The sequence below is a fragment of the Oryzias latipes genome, chromosome 7, assembly GCF_002234675.1.
Source record: "Oryzias latipes chromosome 7, ASM223467v1".
In the NCBI taxonomy this organism is placed as follows: Eukaryota; Metazoa; Chordata; class Actinopteri; order Beloniformes; family Adrianichthyidae; genus Oryzias; species Oryzias latipes.
This window is the reverse complement of record NC_019865.2, coordinates 3428120-3444000: the sequence shown is the minus strand read 5'-3', so window position 1 is coordinate 3444000 and position 15881 is coordinate 3428120. Positions and strand designations below refer to the sequence as shown.

The window sequence follows — 15881 nt, the reverse complement described above, 5'->3', positions numbered from 1 at the left end:
TGCATGACTTGACTTCCTCCAAGAAGTCATCGTTTCTTGCATGCTGATCTGCCGCTCTGCAGTTGATCTATAGTAAGTTTAAATTCATTTTTATTGAAAATGTGTACGCTGAGTGCATCTGAAAGTGTGTATTTAGCTTCATGCGCTCACGCATGATCCTATTTTAGCTGTTTTATCTGTGTTTGAAACTAAAAGTTGCTGTTTTAAAGCTGCCAAACTCTAAGAAAAGGATATAAATGGCATTTTGATGAGCACATGCTTCGTCCCACCCTGCCCTCACACGCCTCTTAGAAAGCCCCCAGCTCATCAAGTGTCATGGGCTCCCCTCAGGTGTAAGGCTGTTCCTCTGCAAGCATCTGGGTGTGTCAGCTTGAGTTACTTTATACAGACGACCCTTTTTCTTGTCTGACAGGATGGGCAGCTTCATGCTGGTCTACCTGCCTGACAGCAGAGCCTCCAGGAGCACAGAAGATGGGAGGGGAAGTGGGGGAGGAGCAAAGGAGGCTGAAGGCAGATAAAAACCCTCAGAGACGGGGGTTAGGTACTCAGAGGGACTTGGCTCTCCTCTTAGTGTGCTCTGCTGCTCTGCCAAACCTCTCTCTGCTCAGCCTTTTCTTTGCACATCCTTACTTTAAAAAAAGAAGCAACAATGTCTGTCCAAACAGTCAGCAGGACGTCGTTCAGGTCTAGCAGTGGTGGCCGTGCGTCAGGATCAGGCCTCATGTCATCAGGATTCTCCTCAAAGTCATCAGCAGCTGGGATGTCAGGCGGTTTTCAAAGTGGCTCTATCCGTAGGTCAGGTGGATTCAGCTCCAGCTCTGCTTATGGCGGAAGTAGTGGTTTTGGCATGAGCTCTGGTGGTTATGGTGCCGGCTCTGGTGCTGGCTTTGGTTCTGGCGCTGGTGCTGGTTTTGGTTCCGGCTTTGGTTTTGGTTCCGGCTCTGGTGCTGGTTTTGGTGCCGGTGGTGCCGGTGGTGCTGGTGGTGCCGGCGGTTTTGGTTTCGGCGCTGGCTTTGGAGCTGGAGGCCCTTCACTGCCGACAATCACAAATGTTCAGTTCAACCAGAGCCTGCTGGCCCCCCTCAACCTGGAGATCGACCCCAACATCCAGATTGTCCGTAGCCAGGAGAAAGATCAGATCAAGAACTTGAACAACCGCTTCGCCAGCTTAATCGACAAGGTGAGTCTCCTGTCCAACGTTGTTGAAATCTGACCAAAAGATGCCAATCTCGTTATTTTTCTCATGAAATTTGCTGTTGGTAGAAACTAATTAAAGGCACTGAAAGACCGTAAACTGATGCTGCAGCACACTTTCTGTAAGGCACCACCTGAGCTCATTAAATATTAAAACAGCAACTGATCCTCACCATTGTACAGAGTCACCAATGGGGCTTGGTAGCCCAGTCTAGGATGATAATCATAACCCAATTAGTTAAAGGAGAGTGGGAAATTTACCTATGACAGATCTTATTTTCATGTGCTTCCTACTATCTCCTGATCTTCATGTAGCCCTAACTTGCCCCCCTGCTTCGGACATGAAAGACTACACGGGTCGGATCCAGTGTCTGGCAGCTTTTAGAGTGAGAGAATGGAGGATTATCAGGATATTATCTGTTGCCATGACCCTTTGATTATGCAGTAGTTGCAGAACCTTTCTTTTGACCGTATGCTCACAGGTTTTGGAGAGACTTAAGTTGCATGACTAAGAAACTCCAGATGTTGACCTTAGCTCGCATGACAAAATTATCAGTCCCAGTTTTTCCTGATTGTGTTTGTTTTTGCATCTCTACTTTTCAAGCGTCTCACTATTTGTGAGCTAAAATTAAGGAAAATAATGAGCAGATTGGAAACCAAGCATGTTTTCAAAGCACAAGCTTTCGATTGAGATGACAGATGACACCCGCAGGCATGTTGCATTAATTATAGGTTTTGCAGGAAGACAAGTTCACTCAGTGAAAGTATTTCTCCTTTAGGCGGGGGAGTTGTAATATCTAAGATGAGGTGTGGCCCCTGACCCCTCCCATTGTCCCTGTGATGGGACTTGTGCCAAAAAATTGACTCAACATTTTATTCCACTTTTATTTTAAATTTTTACATATTTATTCCAGAAACGAGTAGACATTTCCAGACCACAAAAACTTTAACAAGTTACTTAAAAGAATACACAAACACACAAAAAAGGCTGACTTAGCATTTGCAAACTTATTTGTAGGTGTGTCTCAACAGGTTCTTGCAGAGAAGTTGACTTACTGCAACCACACACGGTCCACTGAATGGGTTAAAATGAGATAGCAGCAAGATCACAGTGACAAACAGCTAAATATGATGTTGATTTTGTAGGTCCGCTTCCTGGAGCAGCAGAACAAAATGCTGGATACTAAATGGAGCCTGCTGCAAGATCAGACCACTTCACGCTCCAACATTGACGCCATGTTTGAGGCATACATCGCCAACCTCCGCAGACAGCTGGATGGGCTTGGCAACGAGAAGAACAAGCTGGAGGGAGAACTGAGGAACATGCAGGGATCAGTGGAGGACTTCAAGAAGAAGTGAGTCTAAGTGGGATATCTAACTTTTTTGCTTTCAAAGGTAGACCTATCTTACAAAAACAATACAATCATTTTCCATCTGCTCCTCTTTCCACCATCAGATATGAAGATGAAATCAACAAGCGTGCCTCTGTGGAGAATGAATTTGTGCTTCTCAAGAAGGTGAGGATGAATCTGACATTTGCTGATTATTAGCTTTTGTAATTCTCTTTGCCCTTTTTGACCACCTATCCTCTTTCAGGATGTAGATGCCGCCTACATGGGCAAAATTGAGCTGGAGGCCAAGGTAGATGCTCTTCAGGATGAAATTAACTTCCTCAGAAGTATCTACGAAATGGTAGGTCCCAAAACCCACAGAAACCTAGACGTGTTCCCACAGACATTAGTCTGAACTCTGTCAAAAAATCCTTGAAAATTAACCCAATATATTCACTCCACAGGAACTCTCTGAGCTTCAGGGACAGATCAAGGACACCTCAGTCATTGTGGAGATGGACAACAGCCGCCACCTGGACATGGACGCTATTGTGGCTGAAGTCAGAGCTCAGTATGAGGAGATTGCCAACAACAGCCGAGCTGAAGCTGAGAAGTGGTACCAGCAAAAGGTTAGCAGAGACTGTAATGGGAAAATCACCAAGCTGAGTTCAGTAGTTTAACAGCTATTTCCAATTTCTGCTTCTCAGTTCCAGGAGATGCAGGTTTCTGCAACTCAGGCTGGAGATGACCTTCGCAACACCAAGAGCGAGATTGCTGAGATCAACCGCATGATCAGCCGCATCCAGAATGAAATTGAGGCTGTCAAGGGACAGGTAACAACACTTAGTCTGTAGTCTGTGGTACAGCTTTGCTTAACAAGAAAATGACTTAGACCCACACTGCTTCTGCCTACTTTTCCACCACCTAGCGTTCTAACCTGGAGAACCAGATCGCAGAGGCAGAGGAGCGTGGAGAGATGGCAGTAAAGGACGCCAAGCAACGCATCAGGGACCTGGAAGAGGCCCTGCAGAAAGCCAAACAGGACATGGCCCGCCAGGTCCGTGAGTACCAGGAGCTCATGAACGTCAAGCTGGCTCTGGACATTGAGATTGCCACCTACAGGAAGCTGCTGGAAGGAGAAGAGCTAAGGTAAAGCTATTTGCCTCAGAGGGACACAGTACTGAATTTTATACATCAACAGCTAAAACATCTCCTCCATTCTTGCTGTAGGATTTCCTCTGGTGGTGGCACTGCCAACATCCGGGTGATGTCTTCAAGCTCTAGTAGTGGTGGTACGTATGGACATTTAACTAACTGTATAACTCAAATATGAGAAAGAACTGAACATCCTCTAACTTTGTGCTGCTCTCATCAGGAGCTGGTGGTAGCGGTGGAGGATCAGGCTTCGGAGGTGGCATGGGATATGGCATGGGCGGAGGCGGAGGTTTTTCTAGTGGAGGTGGAGCTGGAGGATATGGAGGCGGAGCTGGAGGATTTGGAGGCATGGGAGGAGGCATGTCCTCGGGAGGAAGCATGAGCTCAAGAAGCAGCCTTCGGCTTTCTTCTGCTCGCTATTAATAATAATATCAACATTCAATGTTTCCCTATAAATCCACTCAGGCGTCCAGAAACCCAATCCCATCTTCTCCAGCATACATACAGCATTTCCTGACATTTCCTGGTAGAGAGAGCGTGTTTTTTTATCCAGAAAAGAAGCAGAAAAATAGTAAGACCAAAAAAGCAAGAGCCACAGAGATTTGAGTCAGTCCTGTCGTCCTTCGAACAGTCAGCCCGGCTGTCTTTTGGTTGCTGGATATGCTGTTGAGCAGACAAAGCAAAAATTGTAGTGTCAGAACAGAAAATCCTAAAAAGCAACAACCACTACGCACAATGAGCTACATCTGTACAAAAGGAGGACAAGATACTTTTGAATTCTAAAATTGCATATAGGACATGTAGTGTCGCCACAATGACTACTTTCATTTGTAACTTGTTGTGCACGTTAACACCATCAAAAGCAGCTCTATGTAATGTTCCCTCTCCCCTTCCTTCTCACTTCCTGTTCCAGAGGTAACCCTCAGCTGCCATATCTCTAAATGAATGGTTTCTTTTGATGCAATTTGTTCCTTTTCACAAACACCAAAAAACTTACATGAGGCTGACTGGTACAACCAGATTTATAATAAACTGTACCATCAAAACATCTGTAATAAATCTGTGTTCAATTTTCTTATGGGTACTCTGTGTCTTTTTTCCTTTACAATTTTAAAAATAAAACCAATAATGGCCCTCAATGCTGATACCACCAAGCACTCAGATACTGAAACTGATCAGCCATCACCTTCATTGACCACTTCCTTATCCTTAATTCTCTCATCGAGTGAAACAAATCTTCAAAACACTGAGAGTACACACTTACAACCCTCTCTCAGTTCTGTGCACTTTCCAAGAGAAGAAATTGAAATTTAAAGCCTCGCTTAGATCATGTCTTAATGTGTTTTTTTTAATTACAAATAGTTTTTAGCCAAGAGCAAAAATCTTTTGTCATTTCCTGTGACAGAAACTACTACTGCTCTGCAGAAACTATTACAAATTCATTGAGACAAAAAGTCACAATGGAGAGATAGTTACATGTGCTGACAACACAACCACACAAAAATTATTCATGGAAATTAAATGAATTAGCCTACGGAGGTCTGGATGTGGAATCACACTCAAAACTAAAGTGGAAAAACTCACTACAGGCAGATCCAACTTGGATATGTCTTTGAAAAAAAAGTCAAAAGGAGGCTCAGTTGTGAGTTTGGCCTCCATATGCCTGTATGACTTCCCTGGGTATGCTTCTGATGAAGTGGCGGATGGGGGATCTCCTCCCACACCTTGACCAAAGCATCTGCCAACTCCTTGACAGTCTGTGGTGCAACCTGGCATTGGTGGATGGACTGAGACGATGTCCCAGATGTGTTCAACTGGATTCATGTCCGGGGAGCAGGCGGGTCAGTCTATGACATCAATACCTTCATCCAACAGAAACTGCTGACACACTCCAGCCACATGAGGTCTAGCATTGTCTGGCATAAGGAGAACCCCAGGGCCAATCACATCCACGTGTGGTCTCACACGTGGTCTGAGGATCTCATCTCAGTACCCCTAGCAGTCAGGCTACCACTGGTGAGCAAATGGAGAGCTGTGCAGCTCTCCAAAGAAATGCCACCTCAAACCATTACTGACCCACTGCCAGAGGGTCATGTTGGACGATGTTGCAAGCAGCAAAACCTTCTTCACAACATCTCCAGACTGTCACGTCTGTCAAAAGTGCTCATTGTGAACCTGCTTTCATCTGTTAGGACCACAGGGCGCCAGTGGCGAATTTGCTAATCTTGGTGTTCTCTAGCAAATGCCAAACATCTTGCACGGTGCTGGGCTATAAGCACAACTCCCACCTGTGGGCGTCTGGCCCTATACCACCCTCATGGAGTCTGTTTCTAACAGTTTTAGCAGACACTTGCACATTTGTGGTCTGCTGGAGGTTATTTCGCAGGGCTCTGGCAGTGCTCCTCCCATTTCCCCTTGCACAAAGGAGGAGGTAGTGATCCTGATGCAGGGTTGTTCTCCTATGGCCTCCTCCACCTGATGTACTTCCCTGTCTCCTGGTAGTACCTGAACAAACCTTCTTGCCGTAGCTCACATTGATGTGCCGTCCTGGAAGAGTTGCACTTCCAGGGCCACTTGTACGTTTTAGATTGATTAAATTGATTGTCGGAGTTGTTTCCTAATTGGACAGTTTGATTACACAGATGCATCTGCCTGTCTGTCACATGGATCTATTGTTGTCAAAATGTCTGACTGTAGAATCATGAACTCTGACCTCAACAGAGTTGTATCGTTCTAATGGTCCAAGGGTTTCTACAGGAAGGAGATTTTTTAAATTGTATTGGTTAATCTGTCACCCAACTGTTCCATTTTTTTCCATTTTAAGATATTTTTTCAGTTAACAAGTCTGCAAGTAATCAGTGAGGCAGATAAATCAACTCTAATTCAATTACAAGAGTTCACCTCTGAGTTACTTTTCACTAAAATCCAGGCAGGATTGAACTGATTTTTGCTTTCCTACATGAAATCGTTGTTCAAAAACGATTTTTTGTTAGGTTTTCTTTGTGTATTCTCACATCAAATTTTTCTAAATCACAAAAGTCATCAATATGCAAACACTGACAGTAGATAGACATGATCTAAAAGACACTGTATCTGTCCCAGAGCTGAGCCGTAAAGTCAGTCGTGTACAGGCAGCTTTCCAGATAAGTTTCTGACAAGAACAAGGCTACAGTCTGACTGATCAACTGAATGATCCTCACTATCTAGAACCATGTTTTGGATGTAAAGGAGGGTGATCATAGTCAGTTTCTTACTAGTCTCAACCTTTTTATTTGTGTTTCTTTCCAAAAACTACTCAGTTTAGTTTTTTCCGTCAGTGAATCAAAACTTCTCAAAAGATTGTTGTGATGCAATGCTCCCCTCTACTGTTGGAAACATTGAAGTATCATGCATAAAAATAACAGTATTTAGAATCAAATGACCCTTTTTTTAATGAAGCTTTTGTATCCTACACAATATAAACTGTGGAAAATGTTCTTTTTAAAAAGCATTTTTATCAACGTACACTGGAACATGCATTCCATACATCCACCTCACAGCACAAGAATGTCGTCTCATTTCCAAGTGATGTGTGATAAAGGCGGGTGCATGGTGGTGCAGTGGCGGTTCTGCGGTTTGGAAGTGCATAACATAGCTGCACTGCCATTTATTTATTTTTTTTTTTTTACTTGTTCTGTCCAACAACTGAGCAAACAGATTAGAGCTGAAGGCATTTTGTGTTGGACAGGTTTTACCATCACAAAAAACAGATTATGTAACTTCAAAAAAACAGAGTTTAAATTTGTATAAACCCCTTTTTGTTTTTTATTATTTTTTATTTAATTGTTACATTCAGTGTGGTTGGGGAGGGAGAGGCGAAAAATGTCAGGGGGGGGGGGGAGAATAAAAGGAAGAGAGGTGGAGAAAGTGGGGGATACAATTGAATAAGTTATTATTTTAAACTGTGTAATAATTGTACCAGATCTGCAGGAAAGACAAATATTACATCAAAGGTGAAATTCTGACAGGAAAATGAGCAGAAGACATCTGTCCATCAATACACTGTGGGTAAGGAGGAGGGATGAAGCAGACAGGGAGCAGTGTGGCAGTGCGCACGTGCACGTGGGGGTGGAGATACATGCACGCTGCTGAAATGAACCGTGTGTTCATGAGGGGAACCAGATCCTACCCAGCCCGACCAGCCAGACCAGGAGAGGGGAGGAGAGACCTCCAGGCCAGGAGCGCCCCAGGCGATGGGACACAAGCAGCCCGGGAGGGGGGAAGGAAGGGACCGCCCACCCAACCAGCCAGGAGCAGAGGGCGGCACTTCCAAAGCCTCCATGGTCGACCATCTTAACTGAAAATAGAGTTTTAATAGTTACCCGTTTCTTAGCTTTGTGTGCCTGAGGCCCACTTTTCACTGCAGTCATCCAAATCAAAAATTAAAAAAAACATACAGGAATATATTTACAAACTTATGATGTATAAAGTGTTAAAAATATTACGTTTACTAATGAAACAATAAGTAGGGGTTTTAAAAACTTTAAAAATATAAAAAACAACAAAATGTTTGCCTCCACAGAGAGCTCAGGGGCCTGTTTCAGAAAGGAGGTTCAACCAACTCTGAGGTTGAACTTGAACTCTGAGTTGGTCAATCGGGAGATTAACAACTCTGAGTTTTCTGTTTCAGAGAAGCTGATCCGAGTTAGATCAATCAACTCTGAGTGGACTGATTCGGAGTTTAGCGTGCGCACCGCGACTATAAGAAGCCATTATCAATGGAGCGCAGATATAACGAGTCACCATGGCAACCGTGAAAAAAAGAGGTCTGCGTATTTTTCGCCAGCTGAACTTGACGTGCTGCTGCAGAGTTACAGTGAATATGAGCACATATTCCAGAAGAAAAGCAACACCGCTGCATCTGCAAAACAGAGACAGTTAGCGTGGAAAACATAGCTGCTCAAGTTAATGCGTAAGTTTGCATTTTAATCATTGTTATAAAATATTGACAATTACTCAATTACATATATACAATGAAAACAACATTAGATATGTATTGCTATGTAGATGTTTCATATGTCAAATATTGTCAACAAAGCCTACATCCATGACATGCTTATATTTGACCTGATTGAATTATGTTTTTATACTTCATTTTTAGCTGCTGCCATGTTCTTTTAATTCCTGCAGGATTGCATCTACATGAAAATGAAATCAGGGACATTGAATTAGATTAATGTAACAATTACTTTTTGGAAACACAATTTGCTAGCACTGCTCACTTTTTTAATCCCATATAAACCTATACCACTTGATCAATACAAGGGTAGACATAAACTCACTTTTAAAAACACAATTGAATGTATAAATATTAAACTGACCAACGTTTGCAAGAGGGGAAGGTTAACAAAAAAAGTCCTCTAAACATTACCTACGTTAAATGCATTTTTCCCCCACATTGGTTCTGTTCAATGTGCAGCATTTCATGCAATTACACCAGGAATAACACTTCAAAAGTAAGTAAGTATTTCACACCTTACACTATTTAAAAAGTTATTACAGCCAATTTTTACAACAATGATTTATATGCAAACTTGCGCATTAACTGGAGCAGCTATGTTTTCCCACGCTAACTGTCTCTGTTTTGCAGATGCAGCGGTGTTGCTTTTCTTCTGGAATATGTGCTCATATTCGCTGTAACTCTGCAGCAGCACGTCAAGTTCAGCTGGCGAAAAATATGCAGACCTCTTTTTTGTTTTGTTTGTTGCAATTGTTCAATAAAAAATAAAATAAAAAAAAGACCTCTTTTTTTCCACGGTTGCCATGGTGACTCGTGATATCTGCGCTCCATTGATAATGGCTTCTTATAGTCGCGGTGCGCACGCTTAACTCTGAATCAGTCCACTCAGAGTTGATTGACCTAACTCTGATCAGCTTCTCTGAAACAGAAAACTCAGAGTTGTTAATCTCTCGATTGACCAACTCAGAGTTCAAGTTCAACCTCAGAGTTGGTTGAACCTCCTTTCTGAAACAGGCCCCAGGTTTATAAGCAAAATCTTCACAAACAAACCATGTAGAATGAGTATCAACTGACCTGAGGCTCCGCCTCGGGATGTGGATCCTGCAGACCTCAACCAATCAAGAACACCTGGCGCTGATTACCGTTTAAAGCCCTCAGCCGCAGGTGTTGAGAGCATGTGACCAGCTACGACCAATCCCTTTGAAGTACACACAGTGACGCACTAATGCGGTCAATAGAATCCAATAGAATGGAAGATCCTACATTTTTGAAATGCATTCTGCAAATGTTTAGTTAAAAAAAATAGGAAAGGTCCGTTTTTTGGAACTATTTACTTTTTCAACAATAACAATAATAATAATAATAATAATAATATTGTTTAAGTAACTTGGTTGCTGCCTTTTGGATTTTTTTTATGGAACACCAAATTTAACTTAGTTGAAAAAAATTGTTACATCATTGAAGAAAGGAAATGAAGATAATAAAATAGAAAACATACATTTATATAACCCCACGTCAGCTCAGGAAAAGGTCAACCCAAGATGCTGACACTAACCTGAAAATCCTCATTTTGCTGCTTTGAATGTAGAAACACAATCAGGAAACAATTTAATTAAAAGTTTGCAATTTGCGGCTTAACTTTCCGTCCCTAAAACATGGATGTCAGTCTTCATCCATTTTCTTCATCACAACCCCAACCTGACAACAAAAATCCAGCCGTACAGTTAAGATCCAGATTCCAGCTCAGACGAGGATAAATAATGTGAAAAATCACATTTAAAGGCGAAATACTAAGTTTGCTGAAAATCGTTTGATTTTTCACCGTATTTTTTTAATTTGTTTCATAAAAACGCAGTTTTTCTATAGCCTGTCGTACCTTTTACCTTCAAATCATCCTTTATTCTCTGCATTTCAGTTCCAACTCACAGTTTGCCTTTAGCATAGGTTGTCTGCTAGTATGTAGAATAACGCTTCTGGTCCTAAAGTCTTTATTTAATTTTCTGAGAGTCGAGCTTTGTTGACTTTTGCCATCGAGAGTAAAGGACGTAATGCTGTCATCCAAGGTTCATAAGGTCTGCCCAGCCGTTTGTTCATAATCTGCCGCTCATTTCAATCCTCTCAGATGTTTCTTGTCTTCCTTCTGCTGGTTGCAGCTGCAGCATGGTGTAGAGACGGTATCAAGCCAGCCCTCGTTGAACGGCTCTCAAGTGAGCCCTCTCTTAAAAACAGCGTGCTAATTTCTTCTGAACATTGAGGTAATAGCAAGAAGGACTTCTTTTTAAGTATAGGACATCTAGTGATGTAACAAAATATATTTCAGACTGATCCGATGTGGAATTTCAAAATAAGACCCAGTTGAAATCATGTATTGAGTAGTACTTACTTTAAAGTTAACATATGTGTAAAAAAAAACATCTAGTTTCCACAGAGTCATTTCACTTCTCACCGATAGTGTCCCATCCATTGATGTAACAAAATACATTTCAGACTGATCTGATGTGGAATTTCAGAATTAGACTTTGTAGAAATTGTATTTCTGAGTATGTCTTTGTTCAAATCGTTGTGAATCAGGAGCAGATGAAAAAATGACGTTTGAAAAAGATTGTATTTGTAACATAGAATCGTGGGGCCACAACCTTCCTGCTCTGCTCCATTCTGATTCATTCACTTGTGGACAAATAGATCCATGAATGTTTTTTTTTTCCTCGTCTGGATAGCGGCTGGATGGCTTCGATATTGGGCGCCATTTTTGCTGCACAACTCAGAGATGAATTTCTGATAAACTCCAGAAACTATACGTCCTAGAAAACAACAGTTGTTTTTTGGGGGTTTTTTGCACTTAAAAACATCATAAGTATCATAAAAAGACCACTGGGAACATTTTGAAAATAGTTCCAAAGATGATCAGAGTGGGACTTTAAGCGGTCTAATGCTGATTATGAGTTAATAAGAAAATTGTAAATCATCAAAAAGTTCAAACTTTAAACAACTTCTTGTTTAATGGAGCCTCCATTAAGCACCAACATGCTCTAGCCTTACATTGAGAAGGCCCTGGTTCAAATCCTGGGTCCCCTCTGTGTGGAATTTGCATGTTTTCCTCATGCATGCCTGTGTTTTCTCCAGACACTCCGGAGAACATAGAAGTTTATTGTTTCCAAATACTTACATAAGTAAAACAACAATCAAAAATGACTTGAAAAGGAAAGTAGCAGATCAAAAAAGCTGGAGAAGTTCAGAATAACAGTTTTAAAGTTTTTCATTTAGATCAACAAATACTGTTAAAATGTTCCCACACTATACAGTACAGACCAAAAGTTTGGACACCCTTCCCATTCATTTGAATGAGAAGGTGTGTCCAAACCCTTGGTCTGTACTGTAAATGAGTGAAAATCTCTGCTTCCCCTGTGTTTCTGGCAGCAGTGATGTGTAAATGGGAAAAAGATAAAATCAAAATACTTATGAGTTGAATGTCGCTCCTTGCAGCCGAGCCCTGGTCTTCTCAATCCACCATCCTGTTTGTTTTCCAGTTATTCCTGCTAGTTCAGTAAATCAGAAACTGGACTTACCTGAGCCACTTTGTCATTACACCGGAGGGGGCTGGACGAAAAGCATGGGAGTAGCCCCCGAAGACCAGGGTTGGGCAGCTGAGTGTAGCTCACGTGATGCCTCTTAAATACACATTTACTACAGCAAAAGTAAAAGGCAGTAGTACTGCTATAGAAACGTTTTTTTAGTTACTGATGTAAATGTTACAAAAAAGTTTGACAGGTTTTTAAAAGTGATGACTGTATCCAGAAGAGCGTGAGTCGGTCCACCAATAATCAATATTCTTTGTAGGTTATTCAAATTTTAGGAATTTCTAAAAGTCTATCTGTTCCTAAAGAATGCTGCTTCAGTCTGTTGTGTATTTGATGTCAAAACATGGTTTTTATGCCGTTTTCAATTCAAATGTGACTTTTAAGGCCACCTTTGATGCATTTTCACCCTTAAGTAAAGAGAAAGCTGTCATCCACATGATGGATGTCATAAACATCCATCACTAAGAAAGGGCCTTAAGAATGTAAGAAAACATGCAACCCATTAATGGAGCTATGCTGTACTCCTATGGTGCATGTTCTTTGGATGATAATCTGCTTTTTAATCTCACACACTGTTCTGTTACCATTGAAGTATTCACACTATTGTGTGATCAAGAGGCCCAGAGCAGTTCTTGGTCCCGGACCAGGGTCCGCTTGGGTGTATTCAGATGGAAAATTTCTTCCTGGATTACTGGGGAAACGAACTCTGGTTCACTTAAAGAAAACAAAATGTGTCCAGTCTGAATACACCCTCAGACATTTTTACTGACTCTATGAAGTCTTGACCATCGTCTAATTTTCAGTTAAATTGAGTCACTGCACCTGATAGAAGACAATGCATCATTTTGCTGAAGTCAAAGGAGTCTTAAAAAAATGTATCTTACATAAAGAAAACGTTTTTTTACCTGCATGCACACACAGAAGCTCCTCTTTCTACTTTTTATGCTTTTGTGTTCTATGTGTTTTATCTGTTCTTAACCTAATGTGAAAACACACTGAAGTTCTGCTTACCACCGGTGCCACAGTTATAGACCATAATCCGGAGAACGTACCAGTCGAGCTAAGTGACTGGGGTCTGGTCCAGAGGTCTGCTCAAGCACCGACCTCAACTCCTGCAACCAGGCCGGAGTGGAGGTGCCACAGCCTCTAACATGTGCTGTTCCTCTGATGTTCTCAATCCTGATCCTGTCCATCCTGGTCACTCCCAAACTGAACATCAGCATCTTCAACTCTGCTGCCTCCAGCTCTGCCTCCTGTCTTTTCCTCTGGTTCTCTAGGCCCAACAACATGGCTGGTCTCACCACAGCTTTGTACACCTTTCCTTTCATTTGAGCTGCAACTCTTCAATCACATCTGACACTTTTCTCCACCCATTCCAACCTGCCTGCAGTGTCTTCTTCACTTATTTTCCACACTCCATTACTCTGAACTGTTGACCCTAGATCAGGGGTCGGCAACCTGAGGCACTCATGGGTGAAACAACGATAATCACTTGATCTGTCGTCTGTTTGTATTTTTTAGATTTGAAAATAAAAATCAGGTTTGAGTGAAGATCTCCCCTCACAATGTACGTTTTTTTTCTTCTCTTTGGGGTCATAAAGAAAGGATCCACTCATGCAGCGCTGTGATCCCGGCCACCGCAGACGTAAACAGGATTTTACTTAGCTTTGATATCTGTGTAGATGAAATTGATGCAATCGTCATTATTTTATGTTAGCAGATTAAATTAAACAGATGGTAATAATTTAATATGTTGGTCATGTTCTGTCCCCTGTCAGTCATTCAAGGTAGAACTCTCTTATTACAAGAACATGGTAAAAATACCGTGGGGCATTTGTGCTAACGTTTTTTACTTGTGTCACTAGCCGGAATTTATTCATATTAATGCAATAATAAAACAGAGGGCACAAGGCAAAAACTGCAGGTGCCTGCCGCCCACCCACATAAACACTGCCATTCCTTTCAATAAAACTCTATAGTTCCACACGATGCACATTACTTTCAGCTTTAGCCTTCATGGACAGGCGATTTAAATTAATGCAAAAACAAAGTTTTCCACAGAGAAATGAAAAAGTTGTAATAATATAGTACAGAAATTTGGGGGAATAATTACAAGAGTTCACTCCATCCTCTCTTTTTACTTCAAAAACCAGCCGTCAGAATTGTACATAAAGCCGGATATCTTGATCATCCAAACAATCTATTTTATCAATCTAGACTTTTAAAACTGTATGACCTTGTGGATTTTTACACTGCGCAACTTTTATACAGAGTCAGTGGGAAATCGTTAAGGAGGCAACAGACTGAGGGGATGTAGGAACTTCAAGATCAAACTGATAAGAACCACAAAGAAAAGTTTCTGTGTGTCGGTGTGTGGCACTAAACTTTGGAACGGTTTGAGGAATGAGCTCAAAAAATTTTCAAATATTCAAGAAAAGGTATAATGAAACTCTGATTTCACAATATAAAGATAAGAGTTAAGGATCAACAGGTGTTTGAATAATTCCAAATACATGTGTGAAGTTGATTGTGGTGAAATAATCAAAGCTCTTTAAATTACAACCACTGAGTGTTACATTGTAATGTGCAATAATGATTACTGAAATGTTTGAATTACAACCAATAAGCTATTGATTTTGTTTACTTGATCTGCAATGTGTAGCAATATTTACTTATTTGATCATGTGTTCTAATGATAATCAATTATTATTACATATCGGTACCGTTACTGTTTACTGAAATCATGAATGAATGTTTTCTGAAGATCATCAATCACTGGATTATGTTACTTGAAAAGAATCTATTTGATCAGAACCGGATTTAACACACTGTAAAACTATCAAATGAATGAACTCAGTAGGGGTGGGATTACAGAAACTTGCTTCTTCCCACTCCTTTTCAAGCAATAAATCAAACTCTACTTATACTTTGGTTAGTGATCACTGTATTTAATTAAGCAAATGTGATTTAAGTGACGTTTTTGTTTTGTTTTATTTTCTGTCTTTTCAATCTATGCATTTCATCATTTCTGTAATGAGTTTGATAAATATGTGTAAATTGTTTATTGCTTTGACTACAATGCTTGAAATAAAGCAATAAATTAAAAAAAAATATATTAATGACCCTGTGCTGTAAAACTGTTGCCGGTGAGATGACAGGTGCGGCAACATGAGTTAGGGTCTCTGGATAAAACCTGAGCGGCAAAAGCATGAAGCTGATCCGCGAGCTGCTGCACACATTTATGACTGCATAGCTTTTTTGTTGTGGTTCATGTTTTTGGCGTCGCAGCAGCTGACATTTATGAAGTTATAAGATCAGTTTGTTGAATAATAACCCAGGTCAGATTAAACCCAGACTTTCTTTCTGTAATGCCAAACGTTAATTTGAAAAATTTACAAGTTTTGAAATAGAACTACAGCTGATCATCACTCCATTCACCGGGGCTGGTTGTGCAGGTCTTAGATATATGTATGGTATTTTGCTCTGAAGTATCCAATCCTGTTGCTGTCGGTACGACATACCACAAATGCTTTCAAAAAAACATAGATTCAATACTATTTCAACTTTGACCTTTTTTCCATGTGCAATATTGTTATGAAAGCAGTTTTTTGAGTTCATGCCAAA

At 41.0% G+C, this 15881-nt stretch overlaps 1 protein-coding gene across 1 annotated transcript; it reads left to right on the top strand.

The window, feature by feature from the left end:
- Positions 1–408: 408 nt before the first annotated feature.
- LOC101167707 (intermediate filament protein ON3) lies at positions 409–4755 on the top strand. Its single transcript, XM_004070274.3, has 9 exons — positions 409–1180; positions 2341–2549; positions 2651–2711; positions 2791–2886; positions 2990–3154; positions 3233–3358; positions 3454–3674; positions 3756–3817; positions 3901–4755. The coding sequence occupies exons 1-9, from the start codon at positions 650–652 to the stop codon at positions 4101–4103; spliced, it is 1674 nt and encodes a 557-aa protein (XP_004070322.1). The 5' UTR covers positions 409–649; the 3' UTR covers positions 4104–4755.
- The last annotated feature ends 11126 nt before the right edge of the window (positions 4756–15881 follow it).

Bases quoted from the DNA above. Each gene is read 5' to 3' on its own strand.
- LOC101167707 (XM_004070274.3), top strand. From the start codon at position 650: ATGTCTGTCCAAACAGTCAGCAGGACGTCGTTCAGGTCTAGCAGTGGT. The intron at 2,550-2,650 runs GTGAGTCTAAGT...TTCCACCATCAG, and splicing joins GTGGAGGACTTCAAGAAGAA to ATATGAAGATGAAATCAACA. The intron at 3,675-3,755 runs GTAAAGCTATTT...TTCTTGCTGTAG, and splicing joins CTGGAAGGAGAAGAGCTAAG to GATTTCCTCTGGTGGTGGCA.